Here is an 18839-nt window from a genome sequence, read left to right as displayed (position 1 = left end):
TAACATAAGCACACCCATGCATAATGCATTTAACCAATAGTTGATAGTATTCATGTGGGGGAATTGATTGTTATTTACACGATTATTAGAAAGTCATCGCATGAGTGTTTCTATAAATCGCTTACCAGTTCTATAAACTGCTCCTCCCAGTCCCCTTCATCATCAGAAAACTGGGGAGGCTCTCCCCATTCAAGATGAGATTCGTCTCCTTCTGCCCATCAGCCCTTTGCGCCAGCCCTAAATAGATGTCTCCTTTTGACCATCGATGCAATTGTCGCTTCTTTTCGTCGTTCAAGTTCCTCTTCATCAGGGGGTGGTGGTAATATAAACGGTTGAGAGTAAATGCCAGACTTCTCGAGACGGGCATTATCCCACATCACATACCCCCATGCATGTAACTCTCGGCAATGGATGCTCCAGACAAACTGGTCCGAGTCCAGCTCCCAGTGCGACCACTTCCATATCTTAGCAGGTCCTGAATCGGGTTCTGGTGTTTCGGAGAGGTGGAGTACCTGCGCTTGTTCGAAGGTGTATTCTTTTAATGGTGTGTCTTGAGCCCCTCCCAGAAAAATACACTCAAGCAAGCCGGGTAGAAAGGGATATGAGCCCCTGAGCTTGCGGTTCATGAGTCGTTTGCGCTGTTCGTATGTTGGTGCTGTCGTGGCCTCGAATATGAACTCTAATCCATTGGAAAGCTTTGAATCATCAGACAGAGGATCAAATGTTTCTCATCAAGGTGACCTACGAGACCCGGTATATAGCCATATCTCTGGGTGAACTCCCATGCTTCGTGGATGTCATAATTCACCCCCGAGCTTCCCCAATCCACGTCATGTGCAGCAATCTCGTTGAAGGCTGAGTCTCATGAGCATCTATCAGAATATCAGAGAGAAACTTACGGATGGCACTCTTTCGAAATAAATATTCACCGACAGTAGCAAGCTGTTCCAGCTCCCAAACAGCATAGTGCTTGTAGCAGACTTCCCACTGCTCTTCTTCTTGGAAGTCACGCGAGGGCTTTGGCCTTTCAAACCTATCGCGATAATCATAGTTATCCCTATTCCTGAAGAAATGTCGATATACCTCAAATCGGTAGAAGCTCCTTGCCACCCGGTTCCACTCCTGCAACGATGGTGGGTGTTGTGGCAAGGCAGGATTTCTCGACAGTGCAGCCGTGATAAAATCCGACGTAAATCTTTCAATTACCTGGTATAGCCTTTGCATGGAAAAGGCCTCCTTTAGGGAAATTAATTTAGGGGTTTTACAATTCCTATATCGATTCAATATTGATAGCACCTTCTCCCGCGTCCAGTCCTGGGTCATGGCTCCACGGGACCATGTCCAGTCTTCAACAGTCGAGGCATCGAGGGCAAGTGCCGCATCGCGAAGTAATTCGCGAGGAATGCGATTCAACAGAACCCTAATAGCGATCGACTCTTTTCCATCAAGAAAGGCGGCATAGATAGTCGAGTGTGAGAGGATTGCAGCTTTAAGCGCGTATAGATCTGGAAGATAGCAGAGGATCTCTTGCTTTACCTCGATTGGCGAAGAACATAAAGCTGCTCGAGTGACCAAGTCGGTTGAGTCCATGTTTATCGCACCTATGATTCATCCAGCTCGAATAATCTAACTATGTGAAGTTGGAGTGTTTATGATAGATGGATAAAATCAAGGTTGCTGTCTGTAAGCGCTGGGAGAGTCTAAATATAGAGCAACGCTCTATAGTCTCTGAAGGATGATCTCACTGATTTGTACCCATCACCTATGAGATTGACAATTTTCTATTAGAAAAGAGAGAATATTAAGCTTTTGAATGCTAATAAATAGGCCGTAAGCCCTTATTACCAAGCTCTTACTATCTTAGGTTTCCATTTTATAGCTTCTCTTTTTATCTTTGCTTTCACTGAGATCAACACGTGACTATCACATGACTATGCATACTGAAGACCAGCTTCAAAAACTCTTGGCCGCAAACTTGCAGTGCCGGAATGGCTCAATACCATTGTCAGAGTCAACGTAGCCAACTAGTAGCGCTATGGCCAGCAGTAATATATGCGTCTCTATGTATACTATAATGGTGATGGCGTTGATGTTGATGTAAAGCCCCAATAAAGAGCCCTAGCGTTATTCCTAATTAAGTTGAACTGAAATCGCGCTTTTCCAAACACGTGGTACACGCACTAAATCTAAAATGGAAAGGGTGGTCTGGGCGCCGAGGTGTTCCAGAGGATCGGGATCGATACGAGATGGGCTGAAGGTACTGGCCAAGATGGCCTTTTTCTTGTTCAGCTTTCGCTCCGTGGTAATCTATAGAATATCCGCCGTCTCCTTTCAGTCTAGTGTGTTCATACATATCTGAGCACTACGAGTATCACAAATGGCTCTATACCTATGCTTAAATATATATACTTAGTGACCTATATATCAGACTGTAGAACTCATTAATCAGTCTAATATTAATCCTATTAAGTTACGCATTGCACTTGATGATCAGGCATAATAGTCTGATACTAATATTGAAGGATGAGGTGATCGGCCCGCTTGTGAGATCTGGCTCGCTTATGGTCTTGTGGATGCGCCATCTGCAGTCCCCATCTGGAAGATAATTCCAATGTCATTCTCATTGGCTGTGCAGAGCTGTCTTGCCGTCTCAGTGAGGAATGTTTGGTTAAACCATCCATTGGCCACTTCAGCTGAAGACCACCGACGATCTGTCTTGATATACACACTAACTTGTCTAGTAAGTGCGCTAAGAAGAGCAAAAGTCGGTCAATGGGCTCTTCAACCGCTATTAGTGGTCAGGCTGAAGAGCTGAGCAGTGGATCGCTGTTGAAGGTTCAGCTGAACATGAGTCCTTTTTATTATTATTACTCGTAGCTTTGAACAATCTACTGAGGAGGACATAATACCAAATTATCACTCATTACTTAGGAGATTAGACAGGTACCTTTACCTTATTTCTCCTGTTCTTGTTACATGGTCATTGTGATTGGAATCTGGAAAGCCGTAATGACAAGTTTAAAGAACATAGCTTATTTGACTAAGAATATGTACCCCGCAGCCATATGGATATCTTACTGAATGGAGGGACCTCTGGTACACATCAAATCTACGTTCTTTTTAATTTTTAATTCTCGATTTTCGATTTTCGATTTTTATTTTTTTATTTTATTTTTATTTATTTATTTATTTTTTATTACTAATTATTTTCGAGGGAAAACCTTTCCAACATTCTTAACACTGCACAATCTACAAGCTCAGCATCTTCATCAACTTCAGGATTCCTGGCATGCGAGTCGGCGTTGATCTATTATTATTTCTACTACAAGATTGCCGAAACTATGCCTCAGTTTAATGAGGCTAAAATACATCACCAGTTTGGAAAGCAGTGTCTGTTCCCAACCATTGACAGCGGAACTGGGAACCCGAACCCAAGTATTGAGAAACTACATTCCGTCACCGTGGAACTGGAAGCTGGTCTAGACCTGTATGACTTTTGCGAAGAAAATGGCATTAGTTTGTCCCGCCTACTCCAGGTAGGATGGGGGGTTGTTCTTCAAGCATACACAACTTCTGAAAACATTATCTTTGGACATGTCGCAGCGGGCCACGGTTGTAATACTGACAGCGAGGGGGGGGGCTGACTATTCGATTTGCAGCTTTCAGCTGCCACGGAACAAACCACTTTTGGAGATACTGCAGGGCGCCAGTGGCTTACTCGAGGAGCCTGGTTTAGATGGCCGTCATGAGTTTAATACGGTCATGGTGCAGAGACCGTTTTCAAGGACGGGCTCGCTGGGAAATATAGAGACGGATGTTTTCTTTGGAAACGCACAGGTTAGTGGCGCTTCCTAACTTTTATAACGGTTTGCTGTGCTGACCGAGTCTCGTGTTGGTAGATTTTTGTTGTAATTGAAATAGAGGAAACAGTCAGCATCTCTATTGACTGCATGGCATCTGCATTAAGTGAAAAACAAGCTGAAAAAGTTGCCGGAACGCTCGGCCAGGCACTATGCAATATTGTCCATAATCCCCATAAAACCCTGAGGGAAGTTGATCTCTGCAGCCCGTACGACATGGCGCAGTTGAAAGAGTGGAATAAATGGTCACCTATGGAACATGACTCATGTGTCCATGACGTTATTTATGAGCAATGTATCAAGCAACCCGAAGCGCTAGCAGTCAGCTCTTGGGATGGCGATCTAACATATCAGGAACTCGACCGGCTTTCATCACGCTTGGCAGTGCACCTGAATACTCTAGGTGTTGGGCCCGAGAGATTCGTCCCGTTATGCTTTGAAAAGTCGAAATGGGCGATTGTGGCGATGCTGGGTGTGATCAGAGCAGGAGGCGCGTATGTCTTCTTAGATCCTTCGTACCCACTCCCGCGCATGCGCAGCATCTGCGACGACCTCGAAGCCAATCTGATACTGGCCTCAGCAATGCACTATTCGACAGCTGAGAAACTCGAGCGTGATGTTTTTAGGGTTGCGGACGCCGAGATTGCTCGGAATGCAAATGAGAACCAGGACTACTCTCCATCCGCAACGCCGCATAACGCTCTGTATGTTGCTTTTTCGTCTGGATCAACCGGAAGACCGAAAGGCGTGGTCATGGAGCATAGAGCGTTCTATGCAAAAGCAATGGCAATTGGGCCGGTACTATCCTTAAATCACAAGTCAAGGGTGCTGCAGTTTGCAAATTTTGCCTTTGACGTTAGCAATCGTGATATCCTATTTACGCTGATGTTTGGTGGCCGTATCTGCATGCCATCAGAATTTGACCGCTATAACAATATTGGGGCGTTTATGAATCTCCAAAAGGTCAACTGGGCAAGCCTGACTCCATCCACGGTCAACATGATTGATCCAAACAGCGTACCCGACCTCCAACATTTAGTCCTTGCAGGGGAGCCGATGACACCGTTCCACGTGGCCAGCTGGGCAAAGAAGGTGAACTTAATGAATGCTTACGGGCCCTGTGAGTGTGCCACGATCAGCTCTCTGCAAACAGCCATCAGCCAAACCGCAGACCATATGAATATTGGACGGGGAATTGGCTGCGTCCTCTGGGTAGTTGATACGGAGGACCACAATCAGCTGGCACCTATTGGAGCCATTGGCGAATTGGTCATAGAAAGCGTTAGTGTTGGCCGGGGATATATCAGCAACCCAACGGAAACAAACAAGTCCTTTCTACAAAAACCGACAGCCTGGTTACACCAGTTTCGCAACGGGACATCTGGGCGCCTATACAAGACCGGAGATCTGGTACGATACAACCCAGACGGTACGCTTGTCTTCATCGGCCGTAAGGATGCGCAGGTAAAGATCCGTGGGCAGCGGGTTGAGCTGGGCGAGGTTGAGCACAACTTGCAGCAGGGGCTTGTCAATGGTGCCAGCGTGACATGTGTAGCTGAGATGGTCACACCACAAGGCAGCAGCAACCCAATACTTATAGCATTCTTAGGTATTGGCGAGGAGGCTATCCAATCCCCAGATGATACCAGAGCGGCCCTTGGATATCTTACAGAGGGGCTAGAGGACCGATTAGCAGAACAGCTACCAAGATACATGGTTCCCAGCGCGTATATCCCCATTGGGCAGATTCCAATGACAGCGACAGGGAAGACTGACCGACGGCGGCTCCGTGAGATAGGCGGATCGCTGACACTGGAGCAGCTAGCAGAACTGCAGCCGGCCCGCGGCGAACGGCAGACACCTGGAACGAAGATCGAATGGCGGCTGCAGCGGCTGTGGGCGTCAGTCCTAGGCATCAACCGTCACAGCATTGGGAGGGAAGACAGCTTCCTGCAGATTGGCGGCGACTCAATTGGAGCGATGCGCCTGGTTGCAGCCGCGCGGGAGGAAGGTCTCTCATTTACAGTGGCTGATATCTTTGAATATCCACGACTGTGCCATCTGGCAGAGCGGGTAAAAACAGTAGAACACCAGGAAAATACTGTTGCCCCATTCACATTACTTAAGGCGGGCGTCGACCAGGATGTCTTAGCTCAGGCAGTGACGCAGTGCGGCATCCACAGTGATCAAATCGAGGATATATTCCCATGCACGCCTCTTCAGGAAGGCCTCCTAGCAATGACGGCAAAGCGACCAGGCAAGTATATAGGCCGGAGAGTGCTGGAGCTGCAGGATGATATTGATATTACCCAGTTCAAGCAAGCGTGGGAGGAGGTCATTTTGACAACAGCCATCCTACGAACACGGATTGTCGATCTGCAAGAACAGGGGCTGGTGCAAGTTGTGATTACGGATAGAATCGAGTGGAAAGCCAGCCAGGACCTTTGCGCCTACCTCGCCAACGACCAGCAGCAGCCTATGGGGCTGGGGACAGCACTGGCGCGGTTTGCCATGGTGGAGGACCGTGGGCGTGGCAAGCACTACTTTGTGCTGACAATGCACCACGCAGTGTATGATGGTTGGTCCATGCCACTGATATTAGACCAAGTCAAGCAATCCTACTGGCAAGAGCAACATGATGCTCTAACACCGTTCCAGGGCTTTGTTGGGCATATCATGAACATCAATGAGGAGATGGACCAGTATTGGCAGGATCAACTGGCAGGATCTGAGGCAGTGCCGTCCCCCAGTCTGCCATCCCCAGGGTATGAACCACAGGCAGACCAGACACTGCAATACCAGGTCGCAGCACTCGATTGGCCGCAGAATGATATCACAGCCTCAACCGCAGTACGGGCGGCCTGGGCCATTCTCGCAGCGCACTACACAAACTCATCTGATGTCATTATTGGGGCAACTGTGACAGGACGGCAGGCGTCTATTCCTGGGATTGAGCGAATAGCAGGGCCAACCATTGCTACGGTGCCGGTACGGGTGAATGTTGACTGGGAGAGGAATGTGGATACCTTACTACAGCAGGTCCAGGCACAGGCGATTAAAATGACTGAATTTGAGCAGATAGGCTTGCAGCGGATCCGGCGGATTAGCCAGGACATAGAGCAGCAGAGCCAATTCCAGACGCTGCTTGTGGTGCAACCAGCCTCTCAGGCTGACACAGCGCGCAGAAGTGGCGAACTGTTCCAAGCCACATTAGATGGCAGAGATAGTGAGGATGCAGGCGGACTGGAGGCGTTCAACACATACGCAATGATGGTGGTGTGCCAGCTTGAGCCGCATGGAGTCCAAATGCGGGTGAGCTTTGACTCCCAGGTGATAAAGCAGGAGCAGGTGAAGCAGATGGCACACCAGTTAGAGCACGTGCTCCAGCAGATCTGTAAGACAGAAATGGGCCAGCAGAGTGTGAAGGACGTCCAGATGGCCAGTAAACAGGACATTTGTGATATCTGGGAGTGGAATGCCACAGTCCCAGTGACAGTAGAGTTGTGTGTACATGACCTGATTGCAGAGCGGACACGCCAGCAGCCAGATGCACCGGCAATCTGCGCCTGGGACGGGGAACTGACATATGCAGAGCTGGATGATTTGTCGACAAGGCTGGCACATCAGCTGGTAAAGGTCGGGGTCAGCCCGGACATGATAGTACCACTGTGCTTTGAGAAGTCAATGTGGATGCCAGTTGCGATGTTAGGGGTGATGAAGGCAGGCGCCGCGTCAGTAGCAATGGACACAACACAACCAGAGGAGCGGCTTCAATCGATTGTCCAACAGGTCTGCCCCAAGGTTATTGTTTGCTCGGCAAAGAATGAAGATTTGGCAGGCCGGCTTGGTGTTAGTGCTGTGATCACTGCTGATAAAGCCAATCTCGCCCAATCAGATGGGCCGTTGAATACTCACCTCCCAGCTGTTGAGCCATCCAGTAATCTCTATGTGGTATTCACGTCTGGCAGCACAGGAACACCCAAAGGGGCTGTTATCTCACATAGGAACTTCAGCAGCGCCATTGAGCATCAGCAAAGCAGTCTCCAATTCACCAAAGACTCTCGAGTGTTCGACTTTGTCTCATATGCGTTCGACGTATCCTGGTCCAACGTCTTGCACACTTTGACTGCAGGAGGCTGTCTCTGTATACCGCATGACGATGATCGCCGCGGGAATATCATAGAGTCCATGAATAAGCTACGAGTCAACTATGCTCACCTTACGCCGACTGTGGCTCGCCTGTTAGACCCGTCAGATATTTCCGGTCTCCATGTTCTCGTTCTTAGCGGCGAGCCAATGAGCAAGGCGGATGTGGCGCAGTGGAGGCCATATGTAAATCTATTGAACACCTATGGGCCAGCGGAGTGCTCCGTGACTTCCACAGCCCAGCGAATGGACAAGACAGAGCAGCTGGAGATTTGCATTGGGGAAGGCATGGGATGCAACACATGGGTGGTTGACACCATGGGAAGTGATCAACTCCTTCCACTTGGATGTACGGGAGAGCTGTTGGTGGAGGGTCCCATTGTTGGAGTAGGATACTTGGGCGATCCAGAAAAGACAGCTGCCAGCTTTGTAGACAACCCACCATGGCTGCTGCAGGGAGGCCCAGGTCATCCAGGGCGACAAGGCCGGCTGTACCGGACCGGTGACTTGGTGCGGTATAACTCAGATGGCAGATTGGTCTTTGTCGGCCGCAAGGATGCACAGGTCAAGATTCGAGGCCAGCGTGTAGAGCTCGGCGATGTGGAACACCACGTCCGACAGAACCTCATGGAAGGCATTGATACACCAGTGGTGGCTGAGGTGATCAAGCCACGAGGGAGTGACAATCCTATACTAGTGTTGTACCTCGCCATTGGCAAAGAAGCAAATGCATCTCTAGAAACTGTCCGTGCTGCGGTACGGAAACTGACGCAGGGGCTGGACAACAGACTGGCAGAGCAGTTGCCTGGGTACATGGTGCCAAATGCATATATCCCAGTGGACAAAATCCCAATAATGGCAACCGGTAAAATGGACCGCCGCCGACTTCGCGCGATGGGCGAGTCACTAACACTGGAAAACCTGGCGGCGCTGCAGCCATCTCGGCATAAAAAGCAACGGAAACCCACGACGCAGATGGAACGGCAACTACAGGACCTGTGGGCTTCGATTCTCCGAGTGGATGCAAACAGTATTGGGGCAGATGATAATTTCTTACGAATTGGGGGTGACTCAGTTGCGGCCATGCGACTAGTGAGTGCTGCGCGTGAACGCGGGCTCTTACTATCAGTGGCCGCCATTTTTAGTAAACCACGGCTCTGTGACCTGGCTCTTCTGGTCGAGGTAGATGGTCACCTTTCAGACGATATGATTGCGCCATTCTCGCTGCTAAAACCACAGATCACCGAGGGCACCGCCCGGTTGGAGGCGGCGAGACAGTGCGATGTTGAAGAGCATGAAGTGGAGGATGTATTCCCTTGCACCCCACTCCAGGAAGGACTCTTAGCCATGACAGTGAAGCGGCCGGGAGATTATATTGGACGAACTGTGTTGGAGCTGCAACCACATGTGGACATTAGTCACTTTCAAAAGGCCTGGGAGGATGTTGTCTCCAGAACGCGAATCTTGCAGACACGCATCATCAATTTACCAGGTCAGGGGCTGGTGCAAGCGGTAATCAACGAGCAGGTACAGTGGACAGAGAGAGAAGACTTTGACACCTATGTGAATGACGATGAACACATTGCCATGGGCCTGGGAACCGCCCTTGCTCGATTCGGATTAGTGAAGGGCAACCATCCCCATGTACTCTTTGTACTCACTTTACACCATGCGCTGTACGACGGCTGGTCAATTCCTTTAATGCTAGAACAGGCCGTGAAAGCATATAAGGGTGACAGCGGATCCATCCCGGTGCCTTTCCAGGGCTTTATCAAGCATATAACCGAGTTCAACGAAGGTGCAAGCCAATACTGGCAAGCTCAATTGGAAGGTTCAGAGGCAGCATCATTTCCAGCCTTACCATCCTTAGGATACGGATACCAGTCCCGTGCAGACCAAGTGCTACACCATCATATCCAAGCAGTCCAATGGCCCCAGAATGGCATTACAGCCTCAACAGTGGTGCGCACAGCCTGGGCGATTCTTCTGGCACAATACACAACTGTGTCTGATGTGGTATTCGGTGCCATCGTGAGTGGACGACAAGCACCAGTACCCGGTGTTGAGCGGATGGCTGGGCCGACCATTGCCACAGTCCCAGTACGAGTGAAGATGGATTGGGAGGCTAGTATAAATGCTCTTCTGCAGCAAGTGCAGACACAAGCCACTGAGATGAATGCATTCGAGCAAACTGGTCTACAGCAAATTCGGCGAATCAGCCCCGAGACAGCACGAGGGAGTGAGTTCCAAAACCTGTTGGTGATTCAACCATCCTCACACCAGGATAAGGCGTCTGAAGAAAACGGCGTTTTCATAAGATCAAGCAATTATGGTGATGGTATAAAAGGATTGAATGCATTCACCACCACTGCATTATTATTGGAGTGTCAGCTTGAGACGAACGGAGTGTCTGTGAATATCAGCTTTGACTCTAATGTTATTGAGAGGCAGGAAGTCCAGCGGATTATACAGCAGCTGGAGCATGTGCTCTGGCGAATTTGTGAAGGAAGTGAGCACTTGCAGATTAAGGATGTCAATACCATCAGCAAAGAAGATATTACAGACATCTGGAATTGGAACGCCCAAGTGTTTGCACCCATCGAGGCATGTGTGCATGATCTTATTGCTGAAAAGGCCCAGCAGCAGCCAGACGCCCCTGCAATCTGTGCATGGGATGGCAACCTCAAATACAGGGAGCTGGATGTTCTATCGACACGGTTAGCGCATCATCTGGTTGGACTTGGAGTTGGGGCTGGGTCTGATCTAATCGTGCCACTCTGCTTTGAGAAATCGATGTGGATGCCAGTGGCAATGCTGGGTGTGATGAAGGCAGGCGGAGCGTCTGTTGCCATGGACATGACCCAGCCAGAACAGCGGTTACGCGCAATTGTGCAGCAAGTTCAGCCTGCAATCATTCTTTCTTCCAGGAAAAACCAGGACTTAGCAAAGCGTCTCCATGCCGGCACTATGGTTCTGGTTGATGCAGATCTTGAGCAATTATATGGGTTACCTGACAGTCCCCTGCCAGTTATAGACCCATCCAGCAAACTGTACATTGTGTTTACATCTGGCAGTACAGGGACACCTAAAGGAGCCATTATCACACATTCTAATTTTAGCAGCGCTGTGACACACCAGAAAGATGCATTTGGCTTCACTGCGACAGCAAGGGTGTTTGATTTTGCGTCATATTCCTTCGATGCGTCATGGTTCAACTTTCTCCACTCGGCTACATCTGGTGCATGCTTATGCATTCCGGAAGAGTCCGCTAGGAAAGACGACCTTGCCGCTGCCATGGAACAGATGGGGGTCAACTTTGTTCAGTTGACCCCTTCGACGGCTCGAGCCATCGATCCTGACACCGTACCAAGTCTCCAAACACTCGTCTTGGCGGGTGAGCCAGTCACGTCAAAGGACCTCGCCATATGGGGATCAAGAGTCGACGTCAGGAATGCCTATGGCCCTGCGGAATGTACTGTTGCGGCCACTGCTACCGTGATCCGTGATCACCAAGTATCGAATATCGGGCGCGGTAGAGGATTGAACACCTGGGTGGTTGATCAATCCGACAACGGTGGTCTTGTGCCCATCGGAGCGGTCGGTGAGCTTTGGCTGGAAGGACCACTGGTTGGGCAAGGCTACCTGGGCGATCTTCAGAAAACCGCCGCAAGCTTTGTGCAAGACCCGGCCTGGTTGCTCCATGGAAGTCCTAGCCACCCAGGCCGATGTGGGCGACTGTACCGGACTGGAGACTTAGTGCGGTATGATACTGACGGCACGCTTGTCTTCATGGGTCGCAAGGATTCCCAGGTCAAGATCCGCGGGCAGCGGGTGGAACTTGGAGAGGTTGAGCATTATATACGCCAGAGTTTCTGTGGTGTACAGGATGTGGTGGCAGATGTGGTCATATCAACAAAGGAGAAACGGCCGCCTACATTAATGGCCTTTGTTTGGTGCAAACAGTCAGGTGAAAGAAATGACTACGCTGATGCTGATCATGATAGCATATTTACTGCTCCTGACCAGAAGTTCTGGTCAGCAGTCCAAGCGGGTGAAACGCAACTGCGTGATGTTTTGCCAAGTTACATGGTCCCAGCAGTCTTCATCCCCGTGCATCATATTCCAATGACCGCAGCAGGCAAAGCCAACCGACGGTTGCTCCGAGAGCAGGCTGCTGTCTTGTCGCGACAACAACTCGAGGCCTACACGCATCCTGTTTCAGCCAAGAGAAAGCCATCCACGGAGGCGGAGAAGACCATGCAGCAGCTGTGGTCCCAGGTGCTGAACATCGAGCCCGCACACATTAGGGCCGACGACAGTTTCTTCTGGCTTGGTGGAGACTCAATCTCAGCCATGCAGTTGTCCGCAAAATGCCGGTCCCGAGGGTTCCCTATCACTGTTTCGCAGATTTTTCAACACAAGTCGCTTGCACGCCTGGCACGGTTTGCGGGAGAGACGGATAATATCGTGATGGACACCGAGGAGCAATTTGACGTCTCTTTTGGCCTTTCGCCGATACAACAAATGTTTTTCGAGAATGAACCAAATGGGCATAATCATTTCAACCAGAGCTTTTTACTCCGAGTGGCAAGGGAGGTCGCCTCCGAAGACGTTGTTCATGCTGTGGACTCTATTATCTCACAGCATTCAATGCTGCGTGCGCGGTTCAGGCAGGCTGCTGATGGCAGCTGGACCCAGTTTCTTACATCCAGCAAGGATGGCTGCTATAGATATCGACAGTACCAAGCAAGCTCGTTGGAGGAAGCCACGCATGGTATGGCTGCGAGCCAAATGTCATTGAATATCCAGACTGGGCCTCTTTTTGCGGTGGATTTGATCAACACCTGTGAAGGGCAATATCTGTTCCTGGTAGCTCACCACTTGGTCATTGATCTTGTGTCGTGGCGAATCATCCTTGATGATTTGGAGGAGCTTTTGACAACCGGCATTTCATCCAACGTGCATTCATTGGCATTTCAACCATGGTGTCAGCTGCAGCATGACTATGCCAGGAACCACTTGGATCCCGAAAGGGCTTTGCCATTTGATGTCCCGCCAATGCCAGATCTTTATTGGGGGTCAGCGGTGGAACAAAATACCTATGCTGATATACACTGTAGCGACTTCATGCTCAGCAAAGAGACAACAGAGCTTTTATTTGGTCCTGCCAATGACGCTTTCCAAACTCAGCCAGTGGAGATTTTCCAGGCAGCTCTAATCCATTCCTTTATGAAGACATTCCACGACCGCCCTGCGCCCACGATCTTCAACGAGGGACACGGGCGTGAACCTTGGGATGACTCCATTGATCTCTCGAGGACCGTTGGATGGTTCACGACTTTGTGGCCTACGCATGTCACGGTGGAAAGCTCGCACGATATGGTTGAATCCGTTCGTCGGACAAAAGACGCTCGCAGAAGTGTTCCCAGCAACGGGTGGGCATACTTTGCCTCGCGGTATCTCAACCCCAAAGCCAAGAAATCATTCAGCAGCCATGGTCCCGTCGAGGTTCTGTTTAACTACCTAGGCCTCTATCAACAACTTGACCGACGCGATGCCTTCTTTAATCATGTGGGCAACTTTGACGGCAGACCATCGGACATGGCGGAAGACTTGAAGCGCTCATCTTTGATGGAGGTCACGGCTTCAGCTAAGAATGGCTGTTTGCAATTCACCTTTTCGTACAATCGGTACATGAAACACCAGGATTTGATCTCGAGCTGGATTGCCAACTGTGAACGATGCCTCGAGGAAGCTGCAAAACAGCTAGTTCATTTACAACAAAGCTGGACGCTATCTGACCTTCCGCTGCTGCCTCTGACATACGATAGCCTGGAGATCTTCATGTCACAATCACTGCCACAGATTGGCACCTCGCAAACAGAGGTTGAAGACGCTTACCCATGTACGCCAATGCAACAACTGATGCTGCAGAGCCAGGCCGAGATGACTGGGCTCTACGCACCCTCTTTGACTGGCCAAATCAGGGCAGCAAAGGGCTCTCAGCCAATCAACATTGAGAAGCTCAAAACTTCCTGGCAAAAATTGGTTAACCGCCATGCTTCTCTCCGAACCATATTTCTGCACGGTGTAACCCACGACGGATGGGATCAGGTTGTCATGAAAGAAACCACTGCAAACATTTAGCATTTTGAATGTCCGGACAACGAGGTCTTTGAAACTCTCAATGCACTGCGGCCTATTGAGCATGCTGGGAGGAGCCCTCCCCATCGACTCTCACTATGCCAAATGACCACAGGATCGGTGATTTTCAGGCTTGATATAAGCCATGCAGTGATTGATGCCGTGTCACGTTCGATCTTATTCCACGAGTGGTCTCTCATCTACACAGATCAGTTGCCTGACCAAGTTGCTCCGTCCTATTGCAACTATGTTAGACACCTTCTCAACACATCTGACTCGGCTACTCGCTACTGGGTTGAATATCTCCAAGATTCCCAGCCATGTCTTTTCCCCGTCTCTGCCACCCCAGGAAATGAACGAGGAAGCCTGAAGAATATTGTCATCAGCGTTGATGACACACCCGATCTACATTCAATCTGTCAGAAGCATGGTTTTACCATTCCAACGCTTGTTAAATCGGTGTGGGCACTCATGCTTTCTTCCTGGATGGACAAGAGCTCGGTTTATTTTGGGTATCTGGATTCTGGCCGGCACACACCAATTCCTGATATACAGGAGACTGTTGGTGCTCTTCTCAATATACTAATCTGTCGGGCTCGCCTGGATGAACATGCTTCTCTTAGTAACATTCTAGAAACGATGCAAGAGGACTATTATCAATCACTCTCTCATTCCTCTGGCACTTTACGAGCACTGAAGATGCTTGGTTTAACTCCACCATCGCAGCACATCTTTAACACACTGATTAATTATCGCAAAACCGGACTGAGTTCGACTCCCGAGCAAACCGGGCTTGTGTTTGATTCTATATCCGCTGAGGATAAAATGGAGGTAAGCTAAGTCTTGAAGTTTGAAGTGGTGATAGTGATAACTTACACAATATTCAGTTTGATGCCGTTTTGCAAGTCGACGAAATCGGTAAAGAACTAGGCTTGTCTATCGATTATTGGGACGCTAGAATTCCAGAGACCGTCGCACGACAGATTGCCGGTTTATTCAAGATTATCTGGACTCGATTGTTGGAAGATCCCAGCCAACAGGTTTTGGTTGTGCAACAAGCAATGAGGACAATGGTATAAGCATGTTAAGGACCTGCCAGCACCCACGTCGTGCATCTCCACTGTTAAATTGTCATTAGATTATATGATTAATCCTGTTAATAATTTATTGATGTTTCAGAATGTAAATGAAAGTCAATTTTCTGGCTTTCCATCATCTTGATATTGGGAATGAACTGATTTTTATGATAATAGACATAAAGATAAACACACGTTATATCCTACAGCATCTAACAACAGGATCACAGTCATTCCTTCTCCTTCCCACTTTTAGCCACATCCTTAATTCCACCTGACATTCAGATCAATTCATTTCGTGACAGGATCTGGTCAAGAACATCCATCATCTTCCTCGTACAGTCTGGCACCATGGACGCGAATCTCCAGGCAACAAATCTATCCGGCCGGACCAAGACGCACCCATCCTCCTCAACCCCCCGCTTAGCATACCAGTCTCGATGCACGTCAATATACTCCAGCCCAACCCCGATCCCATACGTATTGATCGGAATCCCCGTGGCACGGGCAATCTGGCCCGCAGCTTCTCTCCACGCATCCCCCCCGACGCCGATCAACAGACAAAACGCACCCTTCCCAGCCAGGTCATGCGTGGATATCATCTTGCGCCGTTTCGCCAGGTCCAACCACGCGTGCGGCAATCGGCTGCCAGGGTACGTGCTGACCTGCACCGCGGTGATTGGATTTCCCTCCAGCCTCGGTCGATCGCTGCTTTCATCCTCGAGGAAGACCGCCCCCGACACGTACCACTGATTATAGGCCACACCGAGGCTACGGACCTCGGGCTCGATGGCCTCGAGCGCATCACGGATTTTGGCTCGACACTCATTCCCTGCTCCAGTGGGTTCGGATAACTTGGCCAGTTGCTTCGCCCCTTCGTCGCGAGAGCCCGCGAACATCCCAAATGCCTCCCACATTTTCGCATGAGCGCGGATACCATTATTTGCTTCACGGACGAGGACGGCGCCCACAGGCTGGCGCTCCGTGTTGTACGTGCTTAGCATTGTCGGACCGGCTAGTCCCTTGGACACGTAGGCAACCTTCCATGCCAGATTGTACGCGTCTTGCATGCAGGTGTTGAGGCCGAGTCCAAAGGCAGGCGGATGTCGATGGGCGGCATCACCAACGAGGAAGACGCCGGTATGCTCAGCATCGTACCTTTCTGCGACGCTCTCGCGCACCGTCCATGGATCGATCCGGAGAACCTCGATTGCCACCGAGTCGTCCCCAATCAGCTCGCGGATGCAGTCGACGATCTCTGGGCTCTCGGCCGTCAGACCATCAAACGGATTGGTACCGTCCGGGCCGAAGCCGACCAATACCCATTCCTTCGAGGGTCGAACGATACGCAGGTGAGCCACAAGGCCGGGGAAGGTCTGTCGGTCGGGCTTGAGAATCCAATGTAGACCAGCGATACACTCTTCACCCAGTAGGTGGTCGAGGTCAGCACGAAAGAGGATGTTGCATGCTTTGGCGCCGCCGGGCTTGTTGATGAACTTGAAGTCGAATGAGCGAGCCACATGGCTCCGGGCCCCGTCTGCGCCAAAGAGATACCGCGTACGGAGGGTAAATGTGGTATGCGTGATGGAGTCTCGGAGAGTGCACACATACTCAGACTCGCCGGCTGTCTTGACGTGATCGATGCCGATTAACTCTGTTGAGAAACGTACGGGAAACCCGTGCTGCGAGGCGTATTGAACCAGGACGGGCTCCAATTGCGACTGCGCGAGATCGACATACTCGCATGGGGAGATGCTGGCCGTAAGACCCTACGTTCAATGATTGTGGTGTCAGTATAAATCCCATGCGATGCTTCTTGGCCACCTACCATGCTCAACGGATGCTGGCCAAACCCGAGCACCCGACCATACTCCTCTCCAACCATACTGCGGCACCAGCGCAGTGACTGATATCCCGCTCCTCGGGTGGCCTTTTCGAGGGCCGCATCTTCGAGGCCAATATCTCGAAGACATTCTGGCTTTTGTTAGCGTACATACATATGCTTGATGTGGAACGGCAAACCAAAGGCAAAAGGGTTGAACCCATGTGCTCTGGGTGTGTCTGCGGTTGCAGGAGACTTTGCCACGACGAGCCCTTTCATGCCTATCGCTCGGGTTAGTCTATCTTTATTCTGCAATATTGCGAGTGTGTATTCACCATTTTGACCTAGGAATGATGCTAGGGAGGTTCCAGCTGGTCCGGCGCCCACGATAAGAAAGTCGATTGTATTCGATGCCATTGTTGACAGCGGATCTATAGATACAAGCCCAAAGTAATGATATTCGGGAGAGCCAGTAGTCATCTGTCAGACCGATCCATCTCTCCAACAATGGCTCATTATATAGGGCAGCATAAAAATGCCGGCTCAACTATGCAGTCATCGATCTGCGGTCTGACTTCCCAATCCGGCAGGTTTTTCGGCCGCGTGGTGGAGATCAGCTTATCGTCTAGAAGTATGTCTCATGGAATACTACTTCGGGCTCGTGTATTATCTATCATGTGCGACAAGACAGACATATAAACCGATAATCCTCTGGACACGCTCTAGTCACGGTCCAAATCCCCATCCCCCCTTCCACCATGTCTCTAACAGGCCGTGTTGTTCTGGTCACCGGCGGCTCCCAAGGCATCGGCCGGGCCATCATCCTCAGGGCAGCCGCAGAGGGCGCCTCTGTGGTGGTCAATTACCTGTCGAATGCCGACGCAGCAGAGGCACTGGTTTCGCAAATCGGCCGTGACAGAGCCTTGGCCGTTCAAGCGGACATTTCCAAGACCGCAGAGGCTCGCCAACTGGTCCATACTGTTGTGGCTCGGTTTGAGAGAATCGACATTCTCATCCTGAACGCCGCGATAATTCCCCTCCCAACCCTGGCCACGGTGACCGAAGAGCAATTCGATCTGGCCATGGCAGCCAACGTCAAAGGGCCCTGCTTTCTGGTCCAGGTATCTACCTGTCTATCTTCCCTATTGCTTACAGTAATGCCTAACTGAAGCGTCCAACAGGAAGCCACCCAGTTCCTACCCCCCAAGAGCGCCATCATCTTCATTTCGTCCGACGTCACCGATGTGTCTCCTGCGCCACCCCCGATGTTTCTTTACGCCGCCACAAAAGCGGCCTTGAATCAGGTCATGCGGCATCTATCCCAGGAACTGGCTGGCAAGGGAATCCGAGTTAATGCCATCTCCCCTGGCGCGGTCGATACCGAACTCTTCCGGAGCAAAAACACCGCCGAGACGACGCGGGTGATTGCCCAGGCCAGTCCGTTTCAGAGAATCGGTATGCCGGATGAGATTGCTGCTGCCGTCAGTATGCTGTGGGGTGAGCAAAGCCGGTGGATTACAGGGCAGGTTGTAAGGGTTAATGGAGGTTCCCTATGAGTAGGGATTTTTTAGACTTTTAGAACTAGTTTAGAAGAGCTCTTGTGGTATCATAAACAGGACCGAGAGGTCTGGTTAATAGAAAACTTTTTCTTTTGAAGAACCAAGGAGATTAAGCTGAATGCGCTTGTAGAAGATAGCGTATACAAACCTCATATCATCTATATTGACTGGATCACCAGAGCAATCATCTACATCCAACTCTGAGCCATACATATCGGAGCACGAGTATTTG

General features: G+C 50.2%; 4 protein-coding genes across 4 annotated transcripts; 2 read left to right on the top strand and 2 right to left on the bottom strand.

The window, feature by feature from the left end:
• Positions 1–207: 207 nt before the first annotated feature.
• ASPWEDRAFT_179921 (uncharacterized protein) lies at positions 208–1590 on the bottom strand (the record flags this gene model as incomplete). The annotated part of the gene is made up of 4 exons (XM_040831817.1): positions 208–695; positions 746–855; positions 900–1236; positions 1297–1590. 4 exons carry the CDS (start codon positions 1588–1590, stop codon positions 219–221), a joined length of 1218 nt encoding a protein of 405 aa, XP_040692039.1. The 3' UTR covers positions 208–218.
• A 1751-nt stretch (positions 1591–3341) lies between these two features.
• On the top strand, positions 3342–15229 carry ASPWEDRAFT_24303 (uncharacterized protein; the record flags this gene model as incomplete). Its single annotated transcript, XM_040832596.1, has 7 exons — positions 3342–3487; positions 3660–3837; positions 3900–4288; positions 4400–10723; positions 10934–14096; positions 14154–14981; positions 15038–15229. 7 exons carry the CDS (start codon positions 3342–3344, stop codon positions 15227–15229), a joined length of 11220 nt encoding a protein of 3739 aa, XP_040692038.1.
• Positions 15230–15438: 209 nt separating this feature from the next.
• ASPWEDRAFT_126752 (uncharacterized protein) lies at positions 15439–17447 on the bottom strand. The gene is made up of 4 exons (XM_040829213.1): positions 17384–17447; positions 17249–17329; positions 17055–17200; positions 15439–16995 (listed from the first exon to the last, which is right to left on the bottom strand). Exons 2-4 carry the CDS (start codon positions 17325–17327, stop codon positions 15508–15510), a joined length of 1713 nt encoding a protein of 570 aa, XP_040692037.1. The 5' UTR covers positions 17328–17329; positions 17384–17447; the 3' UTR covers positions 15439–15507.
• Positions 17448–17806: 359 nt separating this feature from the next.
• ASPWEDRAFT_57102 (putative oxidoreductase, short-chain dehydrogenase/reductase family) lies at positions 17807–18702 on the top strand (the record flags this gene model as incomplete). The annotated part of the gene is made up of 2 exons (XM_040838325.1): positions 17807–18169; positions 18230–18702. 2 exons carry the CDS (start codon positions 17807–17809, stop codon positions 18602–18604), a joined length of 738 nt encoding a protein of 245 aa, XP_040692036.1. The 3' UTR covers positions 18605–18702.
• Positions 18703–18839: the final 137 nt, after the last annotated feature.

The sequence above is a fragment of the Aspergillus wentii genome (genome assembly GCF_001890725.1).
Source record: "Aspergillus wentii DTO 134E9 unplaced genomic scaffold ASPWEscaffold_2, whole genome shotgun sequence".
NCBI classification, from domain to species: Eukaryota; Fungi; Ascomycota; class Eurotiomycetes; order Eurotiales; family Aspergillaceae; genus Aspergillus; species Aspergillus wentii.
The sequence above is the reverse complement of the archived record's forward strand: the minus strand, read 5'-3'. Positions and strand labels throughout refer to the sequence as shown.